This window comes from Heptranchias perlo, chromosome 11, assembly GCF_035084215.1.
Source record: "Heptranchias perlo isolate sHepPer1 chromosome 11, sHepPer1.hap1, whole genome shotgun sequence".
NCBI lineage: Eukaryota > Metazoa > Chordata > Chondrichthyes > Hexanchiformes > Hexanchidae > Heptranchias > Heptranchias perlo.
The window spans coordinates 5,613,226-5,631,721 of NC_090335.1; the positions used below are offsets into that span (position 1 = coordinate 5,613,226).

The 18,496-nt window shown below is 45.1% G+C and overlaps 1 protein-coding gene across 2 annotated transcripts in view; it reads right to left on the reverse strand.

Annotated features, from left to right (window-relative positions):
- The window catches only part of mcf2la (mcf.2 cell line derived transforming sequence-like a), a 249,981-nt gene that overhangs the window by 158,032 nt on the left and 73,453 nt on the right, over positions 1-18,496 (reverse strand). For both annotated transcript variants that reach the window (XM_067992473.1, XM_067992474.1), the window contains exons 3-4: positions 13,395-13,509; positions 927-1,017 (exon numbers count right to left, since the gene is read on the reverse strand). In XM_067992473.1, coding sequence (XP_067848574.1) covers positions 927-1,017; positions 13,395-13,509 — 206 coding nt within the window. The remainder of the gene's footprint in view (positions 1-926; positions 1,018-13,394; positions 13,510-18,496) is intronic.

The following is an 18,496-nucleotide window of genomic DNA, read 5'->3' on the forward strand; positions in this document are numbered from 1 at the left end:
CCCCGGCATATCCAGATCCTGGGGGAGCTTGAAGTCAGCGCGGACACCTGCCAAGTCAACATTGGAAATCAACGGTCAAGAAATTTTAAACTGTGTGGCTCTTATATTTTGGGAGAGGGGAGTGGAAGATCTCATGGGTTTCATTGCTTCACAGTAACACTCTGAAGCAATGAAACCCATGAGATCTTCCAAGGTAGAAATCCTTTGTGTTCAGTACTTCGCTCTCCCAAAATGTTAAAAAAAAATGTAAAGCAGTGTATTTTTACATTTCTAATATCACAAAAATATTCATCAATTCATGGGTACATTCAGGCTGTAAAACAGAAATGGTTTGGCAGCTCAGTTCAGGCATTTAATATTTCAAACATCGATGAGGTCTATGATTTAGACAGTGAATGCAACACACAGCAGTGACTAAAATGAGTGAGTGAACACCAAGCAAAAGTAGGATGTAAAACCACTTTGCTTTACTGTTAATGACTGTACATGATTGAAATAAAATCAGGAAATCTTTTATCGAAACATTACTTTTGGACATGCACAAGCACTAAAAGGAATTAGAACCCAGTCTGTGCTTTACAAATACATGGTAAATTCAGTGGTCCTCTGCTCCCAAGAGGGAGAATTGGTGTCACGGTGTGCCTAAACTCTGAGCCACACTTTCTTCGAGGGCAGTGGGAGCACTGAATTTACCCTGTACTGGAGATCTTATTGAAATTAGCTCAATTTGCACCATGGGCTGCATTAGCAATAGTTTTCCCCTGACTACGGGTGACCAAGCACATTGTGTTCCATCCCACGCTGAGCCGGATTCTCACGAGTGACTCTGCTTTAATTGACATGTTTGTTATTCAGCAGCTGCCTTAAAGGTAGGAACGTGTTCATGAGGAAGAGGCTGCTGAAATCTGCGCTGCAATGAGACTCACCACGATTCGCAGCAGCGATGCTTTCACAGAGGACCATTTGTCTTGTCTCCTGTCTATGAGCAGAATAAATCCAATACCACCATCTTGAAGGCTGAACAAGAAAAGAAGTTTAGGAATTAAATTGAAAATAAAAAACTGCAGCTTCTCTCAGATAATTGCACAAAACAACAAGCCCCTCGGTGTGCTGACCCTCTCACTGAACAGTACGCCTGGATGCACACTTCCTTTGCAGACGTTAATTCTCCTGATAGTGATCGCTGGATTCAAAGCCACCACTCCATTCATTAGTGAGGAACAAACCGCTGCCAAATTCAACCATGGCCAAAGTCAGGGGACAAGATCTGACCACACTCTCCTTGACACTGTCACCAGTCACACATCACAACGAGTCACGGTTACTGATGAAGCCACGTGTTTCAACAAGTTTATGAGCGACTGTAAATTATGGTCGTTAGAAAGACCCAAGCAATCTCTCACATCAGGCTTGTTAAATCCTTTAGAAAATGTAATTGCAGCATTTCCCAAGAGGAGAGGCAGGGATGCACTCAGTGTCAACATCAGATTGACTGTAGGCAGAGATAGGACAAGCCGTGTGGCAGTGATCCGTCGCAAGCAGCTTCACTTTTCTGTTTCATTCAGACATTGCAGAGCGAAGGAGTCTGCAAACCCAATCCTTGTAAAACGGAGCCAATTATACAATGCCAGCAGCTGGCTTCAAGCCAATCACAATTGGGATGTAAAAGAGATGGACAAGCACATAACCAGTGAGCAAATATTTCTATTGCTAATACAATCACACTGAACCAAACTACAGCCCTCAGATATGACATCGCCTTTTAATTATTTTGTTGCAAAATTCTGCTTTCATATTCAGTGGGTGCAGGACAAATGGGCAGCAGCTGTGGGCCTAAGCCCTCCCACTGCAGAATTTGTTCAATAATAAAATCCTCTTCTCTATCATGAGATTTGCCGTATTATATGGGTGACTTCGCACTAAGGAGTATTTTATGTGAAAAGATTTCTGGTAGCGTTTCAGTTTGTTGTTGGATTGCTTGATGTACATTCTGAAGGGCCTTCTCTTTGAACACTAGGTTGTGAGTCCCATTGCTTGAGGAGCTGAGCAGAAACGCTTTCCTCCACTTTTAATTTCTGATTTAAAATCCAAAAGCTGTTTTAAATATACAGTAGGAAAGTCACAGAATCACAGCACAGAAGGAGGCCATTCGGCCCATCGTACCTGTGTCGGCTCTTTGAAGGAGCTATCAAATTAGTTCCACTCCCCTGCTCTTTCCCCATAGCCCTGCAATTTTTTCCCCTTCAAGTATATATCCAATTTTCTTTTGACAGTTACTACTGAATCTGCTTCCACCACCCTTTCAGGCCGTACATTCCAGATCACAACGACTCGCAGCGTAAAAAAAATTCTCCCCACCTCTCCTCTGGTTCTTTTGCCAATTACCTTAAATCTGTGTCCTCTGGTTACCGACCCTTCTGCCACTGGAAACAGTTTCTCCTTATTTAGTCATAGAGTCATAGAGTTATACAGCACGGATAGAGGCCCTTCGGCCCATCGTGTCCGCGCCGGCCATCAAGCCCAGTCTAATCTAATCCCATATTCCAGCATTTGGTCCGTAGCCTTGTATGCTATGGCATTTCAAGTGCTCATCCAAATGCTTCTTGAATGTTGTGAGGGTTCCTGCCTCCACAACCCTCTCAGGCAGTGAGTTCCAGACTCCAACCACCCTCTGGGTGAAAAAGTTCTTTCTCAAATCCCCTCTAAACCTCCCGCCTTTTACCTTGAATCTATGCCCCCTTGTTATAGAACCCTCAACGAAGGGAAAAAGCTCCTCAGTATCCATCCTATCTGTGCCCCTCATAATTTTGTACACCTCAATCATGTCCCCCCTCAGCCTCCTCTGCTCCAAGGAAAACAAACCCAATCTTCCCAGTCTCTCTTCGTAGCTGAAGCGCTCCAGCCCTGGTAACATCCTGGTGAATCTCCTCTGCACCCTCTCCAAAGCGATCACATCCTTCCTGTAGTGTGGCGACCAGAACTGCACACAGTACTCCAGCTGTGGCCTAACCAGTGTTTTATACAGCTCCATCATAACCTCCTTGCTCTTATATTCTATGCCTCGGCTAATAAAGGCAAGTATCCCATATGCCTTCTTTACCACCTTATCTACCTGTTCCGCCGCCTTCAGGGATCTGTGAACTTGCACACCAAGATCCCTCTGACCCTCTGTCTTGCCTAGGGTCCTCCCATTCATTGTGTATTCCCTTGCCTTGTTAGTCCCTCCAAAGTGCATCACCTCGCACTTTTCCGGGTTAAATTCCATTTGCCACTGTTCCGCCCATCTGACCAACCCATCTATATCGTCCTGCAGACTGAGGCTATCCTCCTCGCTATTTACCACCCTACCAATTTTTGTATCATCAGCGAACTTACTGATCATACCTTTTACATTCATATCCAAGTCGTTAATGTAGACCACAAACAGCAAGGGACCCAGCACCGATCCCTGTGGTACCCCACTGGCCACAGGCTTCCAGTCACAAAAACAACCTTTGACCATCACCCTCTGCCTTCTGCCACTAAGCCAGTTTTGTATCCAAAGTGCCAAGGCACCCTGGATTCCATGGGCTCGTACCTTCTTGACCAGTCTCCTGTGCGGGACTTTATCGAAGGCCTTACTGAAATCCATGTATACCACATCCACTGCGTTACCCTCATCCACACGCCTAGTCACCCCCTCTATCAAAACCCCTCATAATTTTGAGCACCTTTATCAAATCTCCCCTTTACCTTCTCTGTTCTAAGAAGAACAACCCCAGCTTCTCCAGTCTCTCCACATAACTGAAGTCCCTCATCCCTGGTACCATTCTAGTAAATCTCTTCGGCACCCACTCAAAGGCTTTGACATCCTTCCTAAAGTGTGATGCCCAGAATTGGACACAATACTCCAGCTGGGGCCTAACCAGTGATTTATAAAGGTTTAGCAAAACTTCCTTGCTTTTATACTCTATGCCTCTATTTATAAAGCCAAGGATCCCGTATGCTTTTTTAAACAGCAATATCAACTTGTCCTGTCACCTTCAAAGACTTGTGTACATACACCCCCAGGTCTCTCTGTTCTGCACCCCCTTTAAAATTGTACCAGAAGTCCACAGAAAATTTTAGAATTATTGATACAAACATTTCCTTCACCCCACACGTTCCTTGGCGTTACTTGTTTTGTAATCTGAGAGGCCGTCCAGAGCAGCCATTTACGCCACTAGTTCTGATTTCCCAGACACAAGTAAAATGATTGCTGGGGGACCTCCAGGTGTACTTGACATCCCTTTATTGTAAAATCAGAACTTAATCCAAGCTGCTGCTAATGGCAATGGAACTCACAACCTAGTATTCAAACAGAAGGCCCTTTAGAATGCAAGTCAAGAGATCCAACAACAAACTGAAATACACCTTAGTGTGATGTTACCAAGCCCACGATTGGTGATTTCTGAGGGTGAAGTCCACACACTTGACTCGCTCAATGTTTCTGCGGAGGTGCTAAGTTAAAATAAACAGGTTCACAGCTGCACACAGGTACGCAGTAGAAAGACTTGCATACAGGAACATAAGTAGGCTATTCAACCCCTCGAGCCTGTTCCACTATTCAATTAGATCATGGCTGATATGTATCCTAACTCCATCCACCCATCTTGGCTCATATCCCTCATTATCCTTGGCTAGCAAAAATCTATCCATCTCAGATTTAAAATTATTAATTGAGATAGCATCTACTGCTTTCTGCAGGAGAGAGTTCCAAACTTCTACCACCCTTTGCGTGAAGAAGTGTTTCCCAACTTCTCTCCTGAATGGCTTGTCTCTGATTTTAAGATTATGTCCCCTTGTCTTAGATGCCCTCATCAGCAGAAAAGGTTTCTCTCTGTCTACCCTATCAATTCCTTTCAAAATCCTAAAAAACAATCACATCACCCCTTAACCTTCTATATTCCAGGGAATACAAGCCTAGTTTATGTAATCTCTCTTCATATTTATACAGCGTCTTTTAAGACCTCAGGATGTCCCAAAGTGCTTTACAGCCAATTAAGTACTTTTGAAGTGTAGTCACTGTTGTAATGTAGGAAACGCAACAGTTAATTTGCACACAGTAGGCTCCCACAAACAGCAACGAGATAAAGACCAGATAATCAGTTTTAATGATGTTGCTTGAGGGATAAATATTGGCCAGAACACCAGGGAGCGCTCCCCTGTTCTTCTTCGAAATAGTGCCATGAGTTCTTTCACGTCCACCTGAGAGAGCAGGTGGGCCTCGGTTTAAGGTCTCATCTGAAAGACGGCAACTCCAACAGTGCTGTGCTCCCTCAGTGCTGCACTGGGAGTGTCAGCCTAGATTTTGTGCTCAAGTCTCTGGAATGGGATCTGGCCTTCTGACTCAGAAGCGAGAGAGCTACCCACTGAACCATGACTGACAGGAGTGCATTAACTGTTCCTGTGTGAACTTCACTGGGGCCTCCCGCAAGAACTAATTGGACACTCAGATGACAATTAGTGACAAAAAGTCCCAGCTCTCTCTCTGCCTTATCCATCAGTAACAAAGGGGCCTAGATAGAGTGGATAGGAAGGACCTATTTCCCTTAGCAGAGCGTTCAATAACCAGGGGGCATAGATTTAAAGTGATTGGTAGAAGGATTAGAGAGGAGTTGAGGAGAAACTTTTTCACCCAGAGGGTGGTGGGGGTCTGGAACTCACTGCCTGAAAGGGTGGCAGAGGCAGAAACCCTCATCGCATTTAAAGGGTACTTGGATGTGCACCTGAGGTGCCGTAACCTACAAGACTACGGACCAAAAGCTGGCAAGTGGGTTTAGGCTAAATAGCTCTTTTTCGGCCGGCACAGACACGATGGGCCAAATGGCCTCCTTCTGAGCCGTAAATTTCTATGATTCCAGGAAAGGATCTCCACTAGGTGGCAGCAAATGAATAAAATTGAGGAACACGAAGTGAAAGCCACGGGTCGGTCGGTGTTAGTAACAATGCAGCAGAGTCTGTACTGTGGAGCCCACCTCAGAACTGGGAATTGGAAAATAAGTGAGACCAAAGTAAGGGGGGCAGGGGGGCAGGGGGGAAGGGGGACAACAGGTAAAAGGCAAGAATCAGGAATACTGACTCCTGTCAATGGGTTGAATCACCAGCGATTTCTTGGAAAAACTATAACCGGTGGATGATGCAGAGACGAAAAGACCTTCCTGCCACCAATTAGACGACAAATATCACCTCTCTCAGGACACCTTCAAATTAGGCACTGCCTCCAGAACCCACCAATACTTTGCACACTTCAGTGTCTGCCTACTCCTCCCATTCAGAATTCCTCCTCCACTCCCCCATCACCTCCAACCTGTGCACAGTGCTCACCTACGTGACCAAATCGGGCAGCAAACCAGAAGCAAGCCTGGGACCAAGGCCTCGACCATGTGTTAAAGGAAGGGGATGAGGGCGGGGAGATGTTTTGAGACAGACATGAAGCAAAGTGCACAAACAACACACGTACCGCACCCCACACAAGATCCGCAGCAACAACTACTTGCTTTTATAAAGTGCCTTTGAAACAGTACAACGTCCCAAGGCGCTTCACAGGAGTGTCATCAGACAAAATTTGGCACTGTAAGGAGATATTAAGACAGGTGACCAAAAGCTTGGTCAAAGAGGTAGGTTTTAAGGAGTGACTTAAAGGAAGAGAGGTTGAGAGGCAGAAAAGTTTAGGGAGGGAATTCCAGAGCTTAAGTTCTAGACAGCTGAAGGCACAGCCGACAAGTGAGGGGCAAAGGAAGTCGGGGATACACAAGAGACCAGAATAGGAGGAGCGCAGAGATCTCGGAGGATTGTAGGGCTGAAGGACAATACAGAGATAGGGAGGGGCGAGACCATGGAGAGATTTGAACATAAGGATGAGAATTTTTAATCTGAGGCGTTGCTGGACTGGGAGCCAATGTAGGTCAGCATGCACAGGGGTGATGGGTGAACAGGACTTGGTGTGAGTTAGGATACGGGCAGCAGCGTTTTGGATGAGCTCAAGTTTATGGAACATGGAAAGTGGGAGGCCGACCAGGAGAGCATTGGAATAGTCAAATCTGGAGGAAACAAAGGCATGGATGAGGGTTTCAGCAGCAGGTGGGCTGAGGCAGGATGGGTGCTATTGCAGACCTTTCAAAGACCTTTCATCATAAGTTTTCGACCTGAAACTTTCTCCACAGATGCTGCCTCACTTGATGAGTATTTCCAGCATTTTCTGTTTTTATTTTAGATTTCCAGCATCTGCAGTATTTTGCTTTTGATATAGAATTATATAGAAAGGACAAATCCAATCCGGCCAATTACCGCCCCATCAGTCTACTCTCAATCATCAGCAAAGTGATGGAAGGTGTCGTCGACAGTGCTATCAAGCTGCACTGACTCACCAATAACCTGCTCACCGATGCTCAGTTTGGGTTCCGCCAGGACCACTCGGCTCCAGACCTCATTACAGCCTTGGTCCAAACATGGACAAAAGAGCTCAATTCCAGAGGTGAGGCGAGAGTGACTGCCTTTGACATCAAGGCAGCATTTGACCGAGTGTGGCACCAAGGAGCCATAGTAAAATTGAAGTCAATGGGAATCAGGGGGAAACTCTCCAGTGGCTGGAGTCATACCTAGCACAAAGGAAGATGGTAGTGGTTGTTGGAGGCCAATCATCTCAGCCCCAGGGCATTGCTGCAGGAGTTCCTCCAGGCAGTGTCCTCGGCCCAACCATCTTCAGCTGCTTCATCAATGACCCTCCATCATAAGGTCAGAAATGGAGATGTTCGCTGATGATTGCACAGTTCCATTCGCAACCCCTCAGATAATGAAGCAGTTCGAGCCCGCATGCAGCAAGAACTGGACAAAATCCAGGCTTGGGCTCATAAGTGGCAAGTAACATTTGCGCCAAACAAGTGCCAGGCAATGACAATCTCCAACAAGAGAGAGTCTAACTACCTCCCCTTGACATTCAACAGCATTACCATCGCCGAATCCCCCACCATCAACATCCTGGGGGTCACCATTGACCAGAAACTTAACTGGGCCAGCCATATAAATACTGTGGTTACAAGAGCAGGTCAGAGGCTGGGTATTCTGCGGCGAGTGACTCACCTCCTGACTCCCCAAAGCCTTTTCACCATCTACAAGGCACAAGTCAGGAGTGTGATGGAATACTCTCCACTTGCCTGGATGAGTGCAGCTCCAACAACACTCGAGAAGCTCGACACCATCCAGGACAAAGCAGCCCGCTTGATTGTCACCCCATCCACCACCCTAAACATTCACTCCCTTCACCACCGGCGCACTGTGGCTGCAGTGTGTACCATCCACAGGATGCACTGCAGCAACTCGCCAAGGTTTCTTCGACAGCACCTCCCAAACCCGCGACCTCTACCACCTAGAAGGACAAGGGTAGCCGGTACATGGGAACACCACCACCTGCACGTTCCCCTCCAAGTCACACACCATCCCGACTTGGAAATATATCACCGTTCCTTCATCGTCGCTGGGTCAAAATCCTGGAACTCCCTACCTAACAGCACTGTGGGAGAACCTTCACCACACGGACTGCAGCGGTTCAAGAAGGCGGCTCACCACCACCTTCTCAAGGGCAATTAGGGATGGGCAATAAATGCCAGCCTCGCCAGCGACGCCCACATTCCATGAACAAATAAAAGTACAGCATAGAAACAGCCCAAAAATTCGGCCCAACAGGTCCATGCCAGTGTTTAAGCTCCATATGAGCCTCCTCCCTCCCTACTTCATCTAACCCTATCAGCATATCCTTCTATTCTTTTCTCCCTCATGTGTTTATCTAATTTCCCCTTAAATGCATCTATGCTATTCACCTCAACTACTCCTTGTGGTACCAAGTTCCACATTCTAACCACTCTCTGGGTAAAGAGGTTTCCCCTGAATTCCCTATTGGATTTAGTAGCGACTATCTTACATTTATGGCCCCCTAGTTCTGGTCTCCCCTAGAGAAGTGGAAATATCTTCTCTACATCTACCCTATCAAACCGTTTCATTATCTTAAAGACCTCTATCTGGACACCCCTCAGTCTTCTCTTTTCTAGAGAAAAAAGCCCCAGCCTGTTCAATCTTTCCTAATAGGTATATCTCAGTTCTGCTATCATCCTTGTAAATCTTTTTTGCACCTTCTCCAGTGCCTCAATATCCTTTTTATAGTGTGGAGAACAGAACTGTTCACAGTTCTCCAAGAGTGGTCTGACCAAGGTTCCTTACCTAAGGAAGGATATACTTGCCTTAGAGATGGTGCAACGAAGGTTCACTAGATTGAGTCCTGGGATTAGAGGGCTGTCCTATGAGGAGAGATTGAGTAGAATGGGCCTATACTCTCTGGAGTTTAGAAGAATGAGAGATGATCTCATTGAAACATATAAGATTCTAAGAGGGCTTGACAGGGTAGATGCTGAGAGGATGTTTCCCCTGGCTGGACAGTCCAGAACTAGGGGTCAGAGTCTCAGGATAAGGGGTCTGACATTTAGGGCTGAGATGAGGAGGAATTTCTTCACTCAGAGGGTTGTGAATATTTGGAATTCTCTGCCCCAGAGGTCTGTGGATGCTCAGTTGTTGAGTATATTCAAGACTGAGATAGATAGATTTTTGGACTCTAAGGGAATCAAGGTATATGGAGATCGGGCGGGAAAGTGGAGTTGAGGTCGAAGATCAGCCATGATCTTATTGAATGGTGGAGCAAGCTTGAGGGGCCGTATGGCCTACTCCTGCTCCTATTTCTTATGTTCCTATGTTCTATACAAGTTTAACGTAACTTCTCTGCTTTTCAATTCTATCCCTCTAGAAATGAACCCCAGTGCTTGGTTTGCTTTTTTTTAAAAAATAGCCTTGTTAACCTGCGTTGTTACTTTTAGTGATTTGTGTATCTATACTCCGAGATTCCGCTGCTCTTCTACCCCATTATCCAAGCAATATGTGGCCTCCTTATTCTTCCTGCCAAAATGTAATACCTCACAATTATCTATATTGAAATTAATTTGGCAATTACATGCCATTCTGTAAGCTCATTAATGTATTTCATCGCAGTCCTCCTCAATATTAAATATGAAGCAGCTGAAGATGATTGGGCGGTGTCCTAGGCCCAACCATCTTCAGCTGCTTCATCAATGACCTTCCCTCCATCATAAGGTCAGAAATGGGGATGTTCGCTGATGACTGCACAGTGTTCAGTTCCATTCGCAACCCCTCAGATAATGAAGCAGTCCAAGCCTGCATGCAGCAAGACCTGGACAACATCCAGGCTTGGGCTCATAAGTGGCAAGTAACATTCACGCCAGATAAGTGCCAGGCAATGACCATCTCCAACAAGAGAGAGTCGAACCACCTCCCCTTGACATTCAACGGCATTACCATCGCCGAATCCCCCACCATCAACATCCTGGGGGTCACCATTGACCAGAAACTTAACTGGACCAGCCATATAAATACTGTAGCCACGAGAGCAGGTCAGAGGCTGGGTATTCTGTGGCGAGTGACTCACCTCCTGACTCCCCAAAGCCTTTCCACCATCTACAAGGCACAAGTCAGGAGTGTGATGGAATACTCTCCACTTGCCTGGATGAGTGCAGCTCCAACAACACTCAAGAAGCTTGACACCATCCAAGATAAAGCAGCCCGCTTGATTGGCACCCCATCCACCACCCTAAACATTCACTCCCTTCACCACCGGCGCACTGTGGCTGCAGTGTGTACCATCCACAGGATGCACTGCAGCAACTCGCCAAGGCTTCTTCGACAGCACCTCCCAAACCCGCGACCTCTACCACCTAGAAGGACAAGGGCAGCAGGCGCATGGGAACAACACCACCTGCACGTTCCCCTCCAAGTCACACACCATCCCGACTTGGAAATATATCGCCGTTCCTTCATTGTCGCTGGGTCAAAATCCTGGAACTCCCTTCCTAACAGCACTGTGGGAGAACCGTCACCACACGGACTGCAGCGGTTCAAGAAGGCGGCTCACCACCACCTTCTCAAGGGCAATTAGGGATGGGCAATAAATGCCGGCCTTGCCAGCGACGCCCACATCCCGTGAACGAATTTAAAAAAAAATACCTCCCAATTTAGTGTCAACCTCAAAGTTTGAAATTGTACTTCCGATTCCCGAGTCCAAATCATTTATGTAAATGGTGAACGACAGTGGTCCCAGTGGAACACCACTTCCCACCTTTTGCCAGTCTGAAAAACTACCCTTAACTCCTACTCTCTGCTTTCTGCTTTGTAGCCATCTTGCTATCCATTCTGCTACTTGTCCCGACTCCACATGCTCTGACCTTAGTCATGAGTCTACTATGCGGTACCTTATCGAAGGCCTTTTGAAAATCCAAATTTGGATACGTGGCCACTGAATGCAGAAAGTCACCCAGGTGAGGTCATGGACTAGACAATCATTTCTTTTATTCATTCATGGGATGTGGGCGTCGCCAGCAAGGCCGGCATTTATTGCCCATCCCTAACTGCCCTTGAGAAGGTGGTGGTGAGCCGCCTTCTTGAACCGCTGCAGTCCGTGTGGTGAAGGTTCTCCCATATTGCTGTTAGGAAGGGAGTTCCAGGATTTTGACCCAGCGACGATGAAGGAACGGCGATATATTTCCAAGTCAGGATGGTGTGTGACTTGGAGGGGAACGTGCAGGTGGTGTTGTTCCCATGTGCCTGCTGCCCTTGTCCTTGTCCTTCTCGGTGGTAGAGTTTGCAGGTTTGGAAGGTGCTGTCGTTGGTTTGATGTTTACTTTAAAAAAGATCATGGGTCAGTAATCTCCCACATCCCCACTCGGAGCCCCAAACTGGTATCCCACTACTGTCAGGTGGAAAATCAGCATCGGTTCTGGAACAATGAGCCAGTTTACAACCAGCACCAACAATGAGTTGAGTTATAATGTATTACTGTGGCATTGCACAAGGGGAGTCAAGTCTAAGGGCACTTTTCAGGTGGAGAAGAAGGGCAGGGGGGAGGAGGGAAGAGAAAAGAGGGGATGAGTATAGAAGATTAAGGGGTGATCTAATTGAGGTGTTTAAGAGGATTAAAGGATTTAAAAGCATAGACAGAGAGAAACTATTTCCTCTGGTCGGGGAGTCCAGAACAAGGAGGCATAATCTTAAAATTAGAGCTCGGCCGTTCAGTAGTCTTGTCAGGAAACATTTCTTCACACAAAGGATGTTGGAAATCTCACCAAAAAAGCTGCTGAGACAAAGTGAATCGAAAATTTAAAAACTAGGATTGATAGGTTTTTGTTAGGCTAGGGTATTAAGCGTTACGGAACCAAGGTGGGTGGATGGAGTTAAGATACAGATCAGCCAACTGAATTATGATACAGGCTCGAGAGGCTGAATGGCCTACTCCTGTGCTGAAGGAGAGGGGGATAGAAGAAATGGAGCGAGTTGGATGGTTGGCAGTGTACTTGTGAACTCGATTTGGAGCAATAGAGAATCTCTGTGAAGTGGCAGTGTCTCTGAAGTGGGGCAGTGAGGGAGATGGATGTGAGACACTGCTGTTGAGCTAACCTTTGGGGAAGTGATGGCCTGATTGGTCATTGAAAATCCAAATGTCACTTTGTTTTCCCTATTTTTAGATTAAAAATCTTAGTTATGAATTTTAAAAGTTTTAAAAATTAACCAGAATGCTTTTATTTTAATCTAAATACAGGTAATGCTGGAGGTCACATTTACTATCCATCCCTAGTTGCCCTGAGAATGTTCACACAACTGTGCGGCTTGCTGGACTGCTTCAGAGGGCAGCAAGAGCCAATCACGCAGTGTGGGACTGAAGTCACTTGTAGACCAGACTGGGTAGGGGTGGCAGGTCCCCTTCCCTGAAGGACATTAGTGAACCATTTAAAACAATCCAGCTTCTTTCAATGTCATTTCCTGGTGCCAGCCCACAAATTACCAGATCTATTGAATCTCATTTTATAACCTGTCATGGTGGGATTTGAGCTCAGGAACTCTGTGGTACGAGTCCAATACCATAGCCAATACACTACCATACCAGCTGGAGTATCGCAACGCAAAAACATTCTAGTTCAGTTCTAACCTCTTAAAATTACAAAATAATCTGCATTTTAAAAATGTAAAAACATGACATTTAAAGAATATTTCAAAAAACACAGATCAAAACTGCACAGCAGTGAATCCGTTTCAAAAACAGGAACCTTGCAACAGTCACCTTGTCCTAAAGCCTCTTATTCAACATTAGATTGGATAGGTAAATGAGGGAAAAGGGGATGAAGGGATATGGGAATACGGAGAGTAAATGTGATTAGAACTATTAGCTCGTGCGGAGGATAAATGCCAACGGTCTGGTTGGGCCGAATGGCCTGTTTCTGTGCTGTAACTTCTACGTAGGCTCCAGGACATTCATTGAGTCTCACCTGGGAATGCTGGTCAGATAGGTTACAACATTCTGGAACTCCTCCTCAGGGATGTCAGTGAAATTAGGATATTCGGGAAAGGTTATAATTGGATAACCATCTTGTCCTCGACCGCCTGAAATGAAGACGGGTAACGTTAATAAATCATTGCCGTTACAGCCTCAAGGCAATAAAATGAAATAGTCCTAAAAATGTACGAAAATTTTTTTCTCAAAATAGATCTTTACAATCACTTATAAAACACCACATAACACGCATCTTCATTACGTTTACAAAAACTGCTCCCTGGGAGCTCTGAGCACTACCCAGTGTGGTACTGAGCCATACAGGCTAGGAATGGGTCAGATTAGATGTGCAGTCTGTGCTCAGTTAGGTGATCAGCAGTGTCTGGGGAGGGCTGAAGAAGGGCAAGGGCAAAACAAAACACCAAAAATCCAGAGTTTCTACTTCTGATCACTACGTAGTAGCTCCTGGTGTAAGGGTGTGTGGGTGTTAAGTCAGCACAGGAGCAGGCTTGGCTGTGATGCTCCCAGCTGAATAGCTTGCTAGCACTTTTTGGGATCACACATAGGAACAGGATTGGGCCATTTAGCCCCTCGAGCCTGTTCCGCCATTCAATGATCTGTGACCTAACGCCATATACCAGCCTTAGCCCCAAATCCCTCAATAACTTTGGTTAACAAAAATCTAACAATTTCAGATTTAAAATTAACAATTGAGCTAGCATCAACTGCTGTTTGCAGAAGAGAGTTTCAAACTTCTACCACCCATTGCAGCTAGAAGTGTTTCCTAACTTCACTGCTGAAAGTCCTGGCTCTAATTTTTAGGCTATGGCCCCTAGTCCTGGACTCCCAATCAGCAGAAATAGTTTCTCTCTATCAATCCTATCAGCTCCCCCTTAGTATCTTTAAAACTTCAATCAAATCACCCCTTAATCTTCTAAATTCCAGGGAATACAACCCTAATTTGTGTATTCTCTCCTCGTAATTTAACCCTTGGAGTCCAGGTATCATTCTAGTAAATCTACGCTGCACTCCTTCCTAGGCCAATATATCCTATAACACTAGTTAGGTTACAGCTTGAGTACTGCGTACACAGTTCTGGTCTCCACATTATAGGAAAGAGGCGATTGCACGAGAGAGGGTACAGAGGAGATTTATGAGGATGTTGCCGGGGCTGGAGAATTTTAGCTATGAGGAAAGGTAGGATAGGCTGGGGTTGTTTTCATTGGAACAGAGGAGGCTGAGGGGTGATTTAATTGAGGTGTATAAAATTATGAGGCACCTAGATAGGGTGGATAGGAAGGACCTATTTCCCCTAGCAGAGGGGTCAGTAACCAGGGGGCATAGATTTAAAGTAATTGGTAGAAGGATTAGAGGGGAGCTGAGGAGAAATGTTTTTACCCAGAGAGTGGTGGGGGTCTGGAACTCACTGCCTGAAAGGGTGGTAGAGGCAGAAACCCTCAACTCATTTAAAAAGTACTTGGATGTGCACTTGAAGTGCTGTAACCTACAGGACTACGGACCAAGTGCTGGAAAGTGGGATTAAGCAGGATAGCTCTTTTTTGGCCGGCAAAGACACGATGGGCCGAATAGCCTCCTTCTGAGCTGTAACTTTCTATGATTCCATCCTTCTGAAGGTGCAGTACCCAGAACTTAACATAGTACTCCAGTGTGGTCTAACCAGGGAGTTGAATGCGTGGCTCAAAGATTGGTGTGGGAGAAGTGGGTTTCGATTTGTGGGGCACTGGCAACAGTACTGGGGAAAGAGAGAGCTGTTCCGTTGGGATGGATTACACCTGAACCATGCTGGGACTAGAATTCTAGCGAATCGGAAAACAAGGGCGGTAGACAGGGCTTTAAACTAAATGGGGTGGGTGGGGGGGAGATGGTCCCGGAGGAGAGAAATCAAGAATGCTAAAGAGAAAAGACAAAGAAGCAGTGCAGGAACGTGATTGGGGTAAGGTTAACCAGATTGTGTCAGGAAGGGACAGAGCGCACAAACAAAAGACAACAAATAGGGTCCGGGTAAGAAAAAAATGGTAATAAGACAAATAAGGCCATAGTACAAAAAAATGTTGAGATGTCTAAAAATGTTAAAAAGATCAATCTTAAGGCACTATATCTGAATGCACGAAGCATTCGTAATAAGGTAGACAAATTAACAGCGCAAATAGATTTAAATGGATACGATATAATTGCAATTACAGAGACATGGCTGCAGGGTGACCAAGGCTGGGAGCTGAATATCCAAGGGTATTCGATATTTAGGAAGGACAGGCAAAAAGGAAAAGGAGGTGGGGTGGCGTTGTTAGTAAAGGATGAAATCAGAGCAATAGTGAGAAAGGATATTGGCTCAGAAAATCAAAATGTAGAATCAGTCTGGGTGGAGTTAAAACATTCCAAAGGGCAGAAAACACTGGTGGGAGTTGTCTATAGGCCTCCAAACAGTAGTGGCAATGTAGGGGACGGCATCAAACAGGAAATTAGAGATGCATGTAACAAGGGTACTACAGTAATCATGGGTGACTTTAATCTGCATATAGACTAGCCAAACCAAATTAGCAATAATACTGTGGAGGATGAATTCTTGGAGTGTGTACACGAGATGGTTTCTTAGACCTACATTGAGGAGTCAACCAGGGAACAGGCTATCCTAGATTGGGTATTGTGCAATGAGAAGGGGTTAATTAATAATCTTGTTGTGCGGGGTCCTTTAGGGAAGAGTAACGATAACATGATAGAATTCTTTGTTAAGATGGAAAGTGAAGTAGTCCAATCCGAAACTAGGGTCCTAAATCTAATCGAAGGAAACTTCGAAGGCACAAGGAGTGAGTTGGCTATGATAGATTGGGAAGCTTCATTAAAAGGCATGATGGTGGATAGGCAATGGCTAACATTTAAGGAACGAATGCACGAATTGCAACAATTATACATTCCTTTCTGGCGCAAAAACACAAAAGGAAATGCGGCCCAACCATGGCGAACAAAAGAAATTAAGGATAGTATTAGATCCAAAGAGGAGTTATATAAAGTTGCCAGAAAAAGTAGCAAGCCTGAGGATTGGGAGCAGTTTAGAATTCAGCAAAAAGGACCAAGAGATTGATTAAGAGGGGAAAAATAGAGTGTGAGAGTAAACTTGCAAGGAACATAAAATTAGACTGTAAAAGCTTCTACAAGTATGTAAAAAGAAAAAGATTAGTGAAGATAAATGTAGGTCCCTTACAGTCAGAAACAGGAGAATTTATAATGGGGAACAGGGAAATGGCAGAGCAATTAAACAAATACTTTGGTTCTGTCTTCACAGAAGAGGACACAAATAACTTCCCAGAAATGCTAGGGAACCGAGGGACAAGTAAGAAGGAGGAATTAAAGGAAATTAGTATTAGTAAAAAAATAATGCTGGAGAAATTAATGCGACTGAAAGTTGATAAATCCCCAGGACCTGATAATCTGCATCCCAGAGTACTAAATGAGGTAGCCATGGAAATAGTGGATGCACTAGTTGTCATCTTCCAAAATTCTATAGATTATGGAACAGTTCCTGCAGATTGGAGGGTGGCAAATGTAACCCCACTATTTTAAAAAGGAGGGACAGAGAAAACAGGGAACTACAGACCAGTTAGCCTAACATCAGTCGTAGGGAAAATGCTAGAGTCTATTATAAAAGATGTGATAACAGGGCACTTAGAAAATATCAGCGGGATTAGACAAAGTTAACATGGATTTATGAAAAGGAAATCATGTTTGACAAACCTACTGGAGTTTTTTGAGGATGTAACTGGTAGAATAGATAAGGGAGAACCAGTGGATGTGGTTTATTTGGATTTTCAGAAGGCCTTTGATAAAGTCCCATATAAGAAGTTAGTGTGCAAAATTAAAGAACATGGGATTGGTGGTAATATACTTGCATGGATTGAAAATTGGTTAACAGACAGGAAACAGAGAGCAGGAATAAATGGGTCTTTTTCAGGGTGGCAGGCGGTGACTAGTGGGGTACCGCAGTGATCAGTGCTTGGGCCCCAACTATTCACAATACATTTCAATGATTTGGATGAGGGAACCAAATGTAATATTTCCAAGTTTGCTGACGACACAAAACTAGGTGGGATCGTGAGTTGTAAGGAGGATGCAAAGAGGCTTCAAGGCAAGTTGAGTGAGTGGGCAAATACATGGCAAATGCAGTATAATGTGGATAAATGTGAAGTTATCCACTTAGGAAGGAAAAACAGAAAGGCAGAGTATTATTTAAATGGTGATAGATTGGGAAATGTTGATGTACAAAGGGACCTGGGTGTCCTTGTACACCAGTCACTGAAAGCAAACATGCAGGTGCAGCAAGTAGTTAGGAAGGCAAATAGATTGCAAGAGGATTTGAGTATAGGAGCAAGGGTGTCTTACTGCAGTTATACAGGGCCTTGGTGAGACCACACCTGGAGTATTGTGTGCAGTTTTGGTCTCCTTACCTAAGAAAGGATATACTTGCCATAGAGGGAGTGCAGCGAAGGTTCACCAGACTGATTCCTGGGATGGCAGGACTATTGTATGAGAAGAGATTGGGTCGACTCGGCCTGTATTCACTCGAGTTTAGAAGAATGAGAGGGGATCTCATTGAAACATATAAAATTCTGACAGGGCTAGACAGATTGGATGCAGGGAGGATGTTTCCCCTGGCTGGGGGGTCCAGAACGAGGGGTCAGTCTCAGGATAGGGGGTAGGACATTTAGGACTGAGATGAGGAGAAATTCACTCAGAGGGTGGTGAACCTGTGGAATTCTGTACCACAGAAGGCTGTAGAGGCCAAGTCACTGAATATATTTAAGAAGGAGCTAGATAGATTTCTAGACACAAAAGGCATCAAGGGGTATGGGGAGAGACTGGGAATATGGTATTGAGATAGAGGATCAGCCATGATCATACTGAATGGCAGAGCAGGCTTGAAGGGCTGAATGGCCTACTCCTGCTCCTATTTTTTATGTTTCTATGATCAGCTGAAAATTTTCAAGGTGTCACTCTATCCTTAATTATGGACCCTAGTAATTTCCCAACAACAGATGTTAGGCTAACTGGTCTATAATTCCCTGGTTTCCATCTCACCTTTCT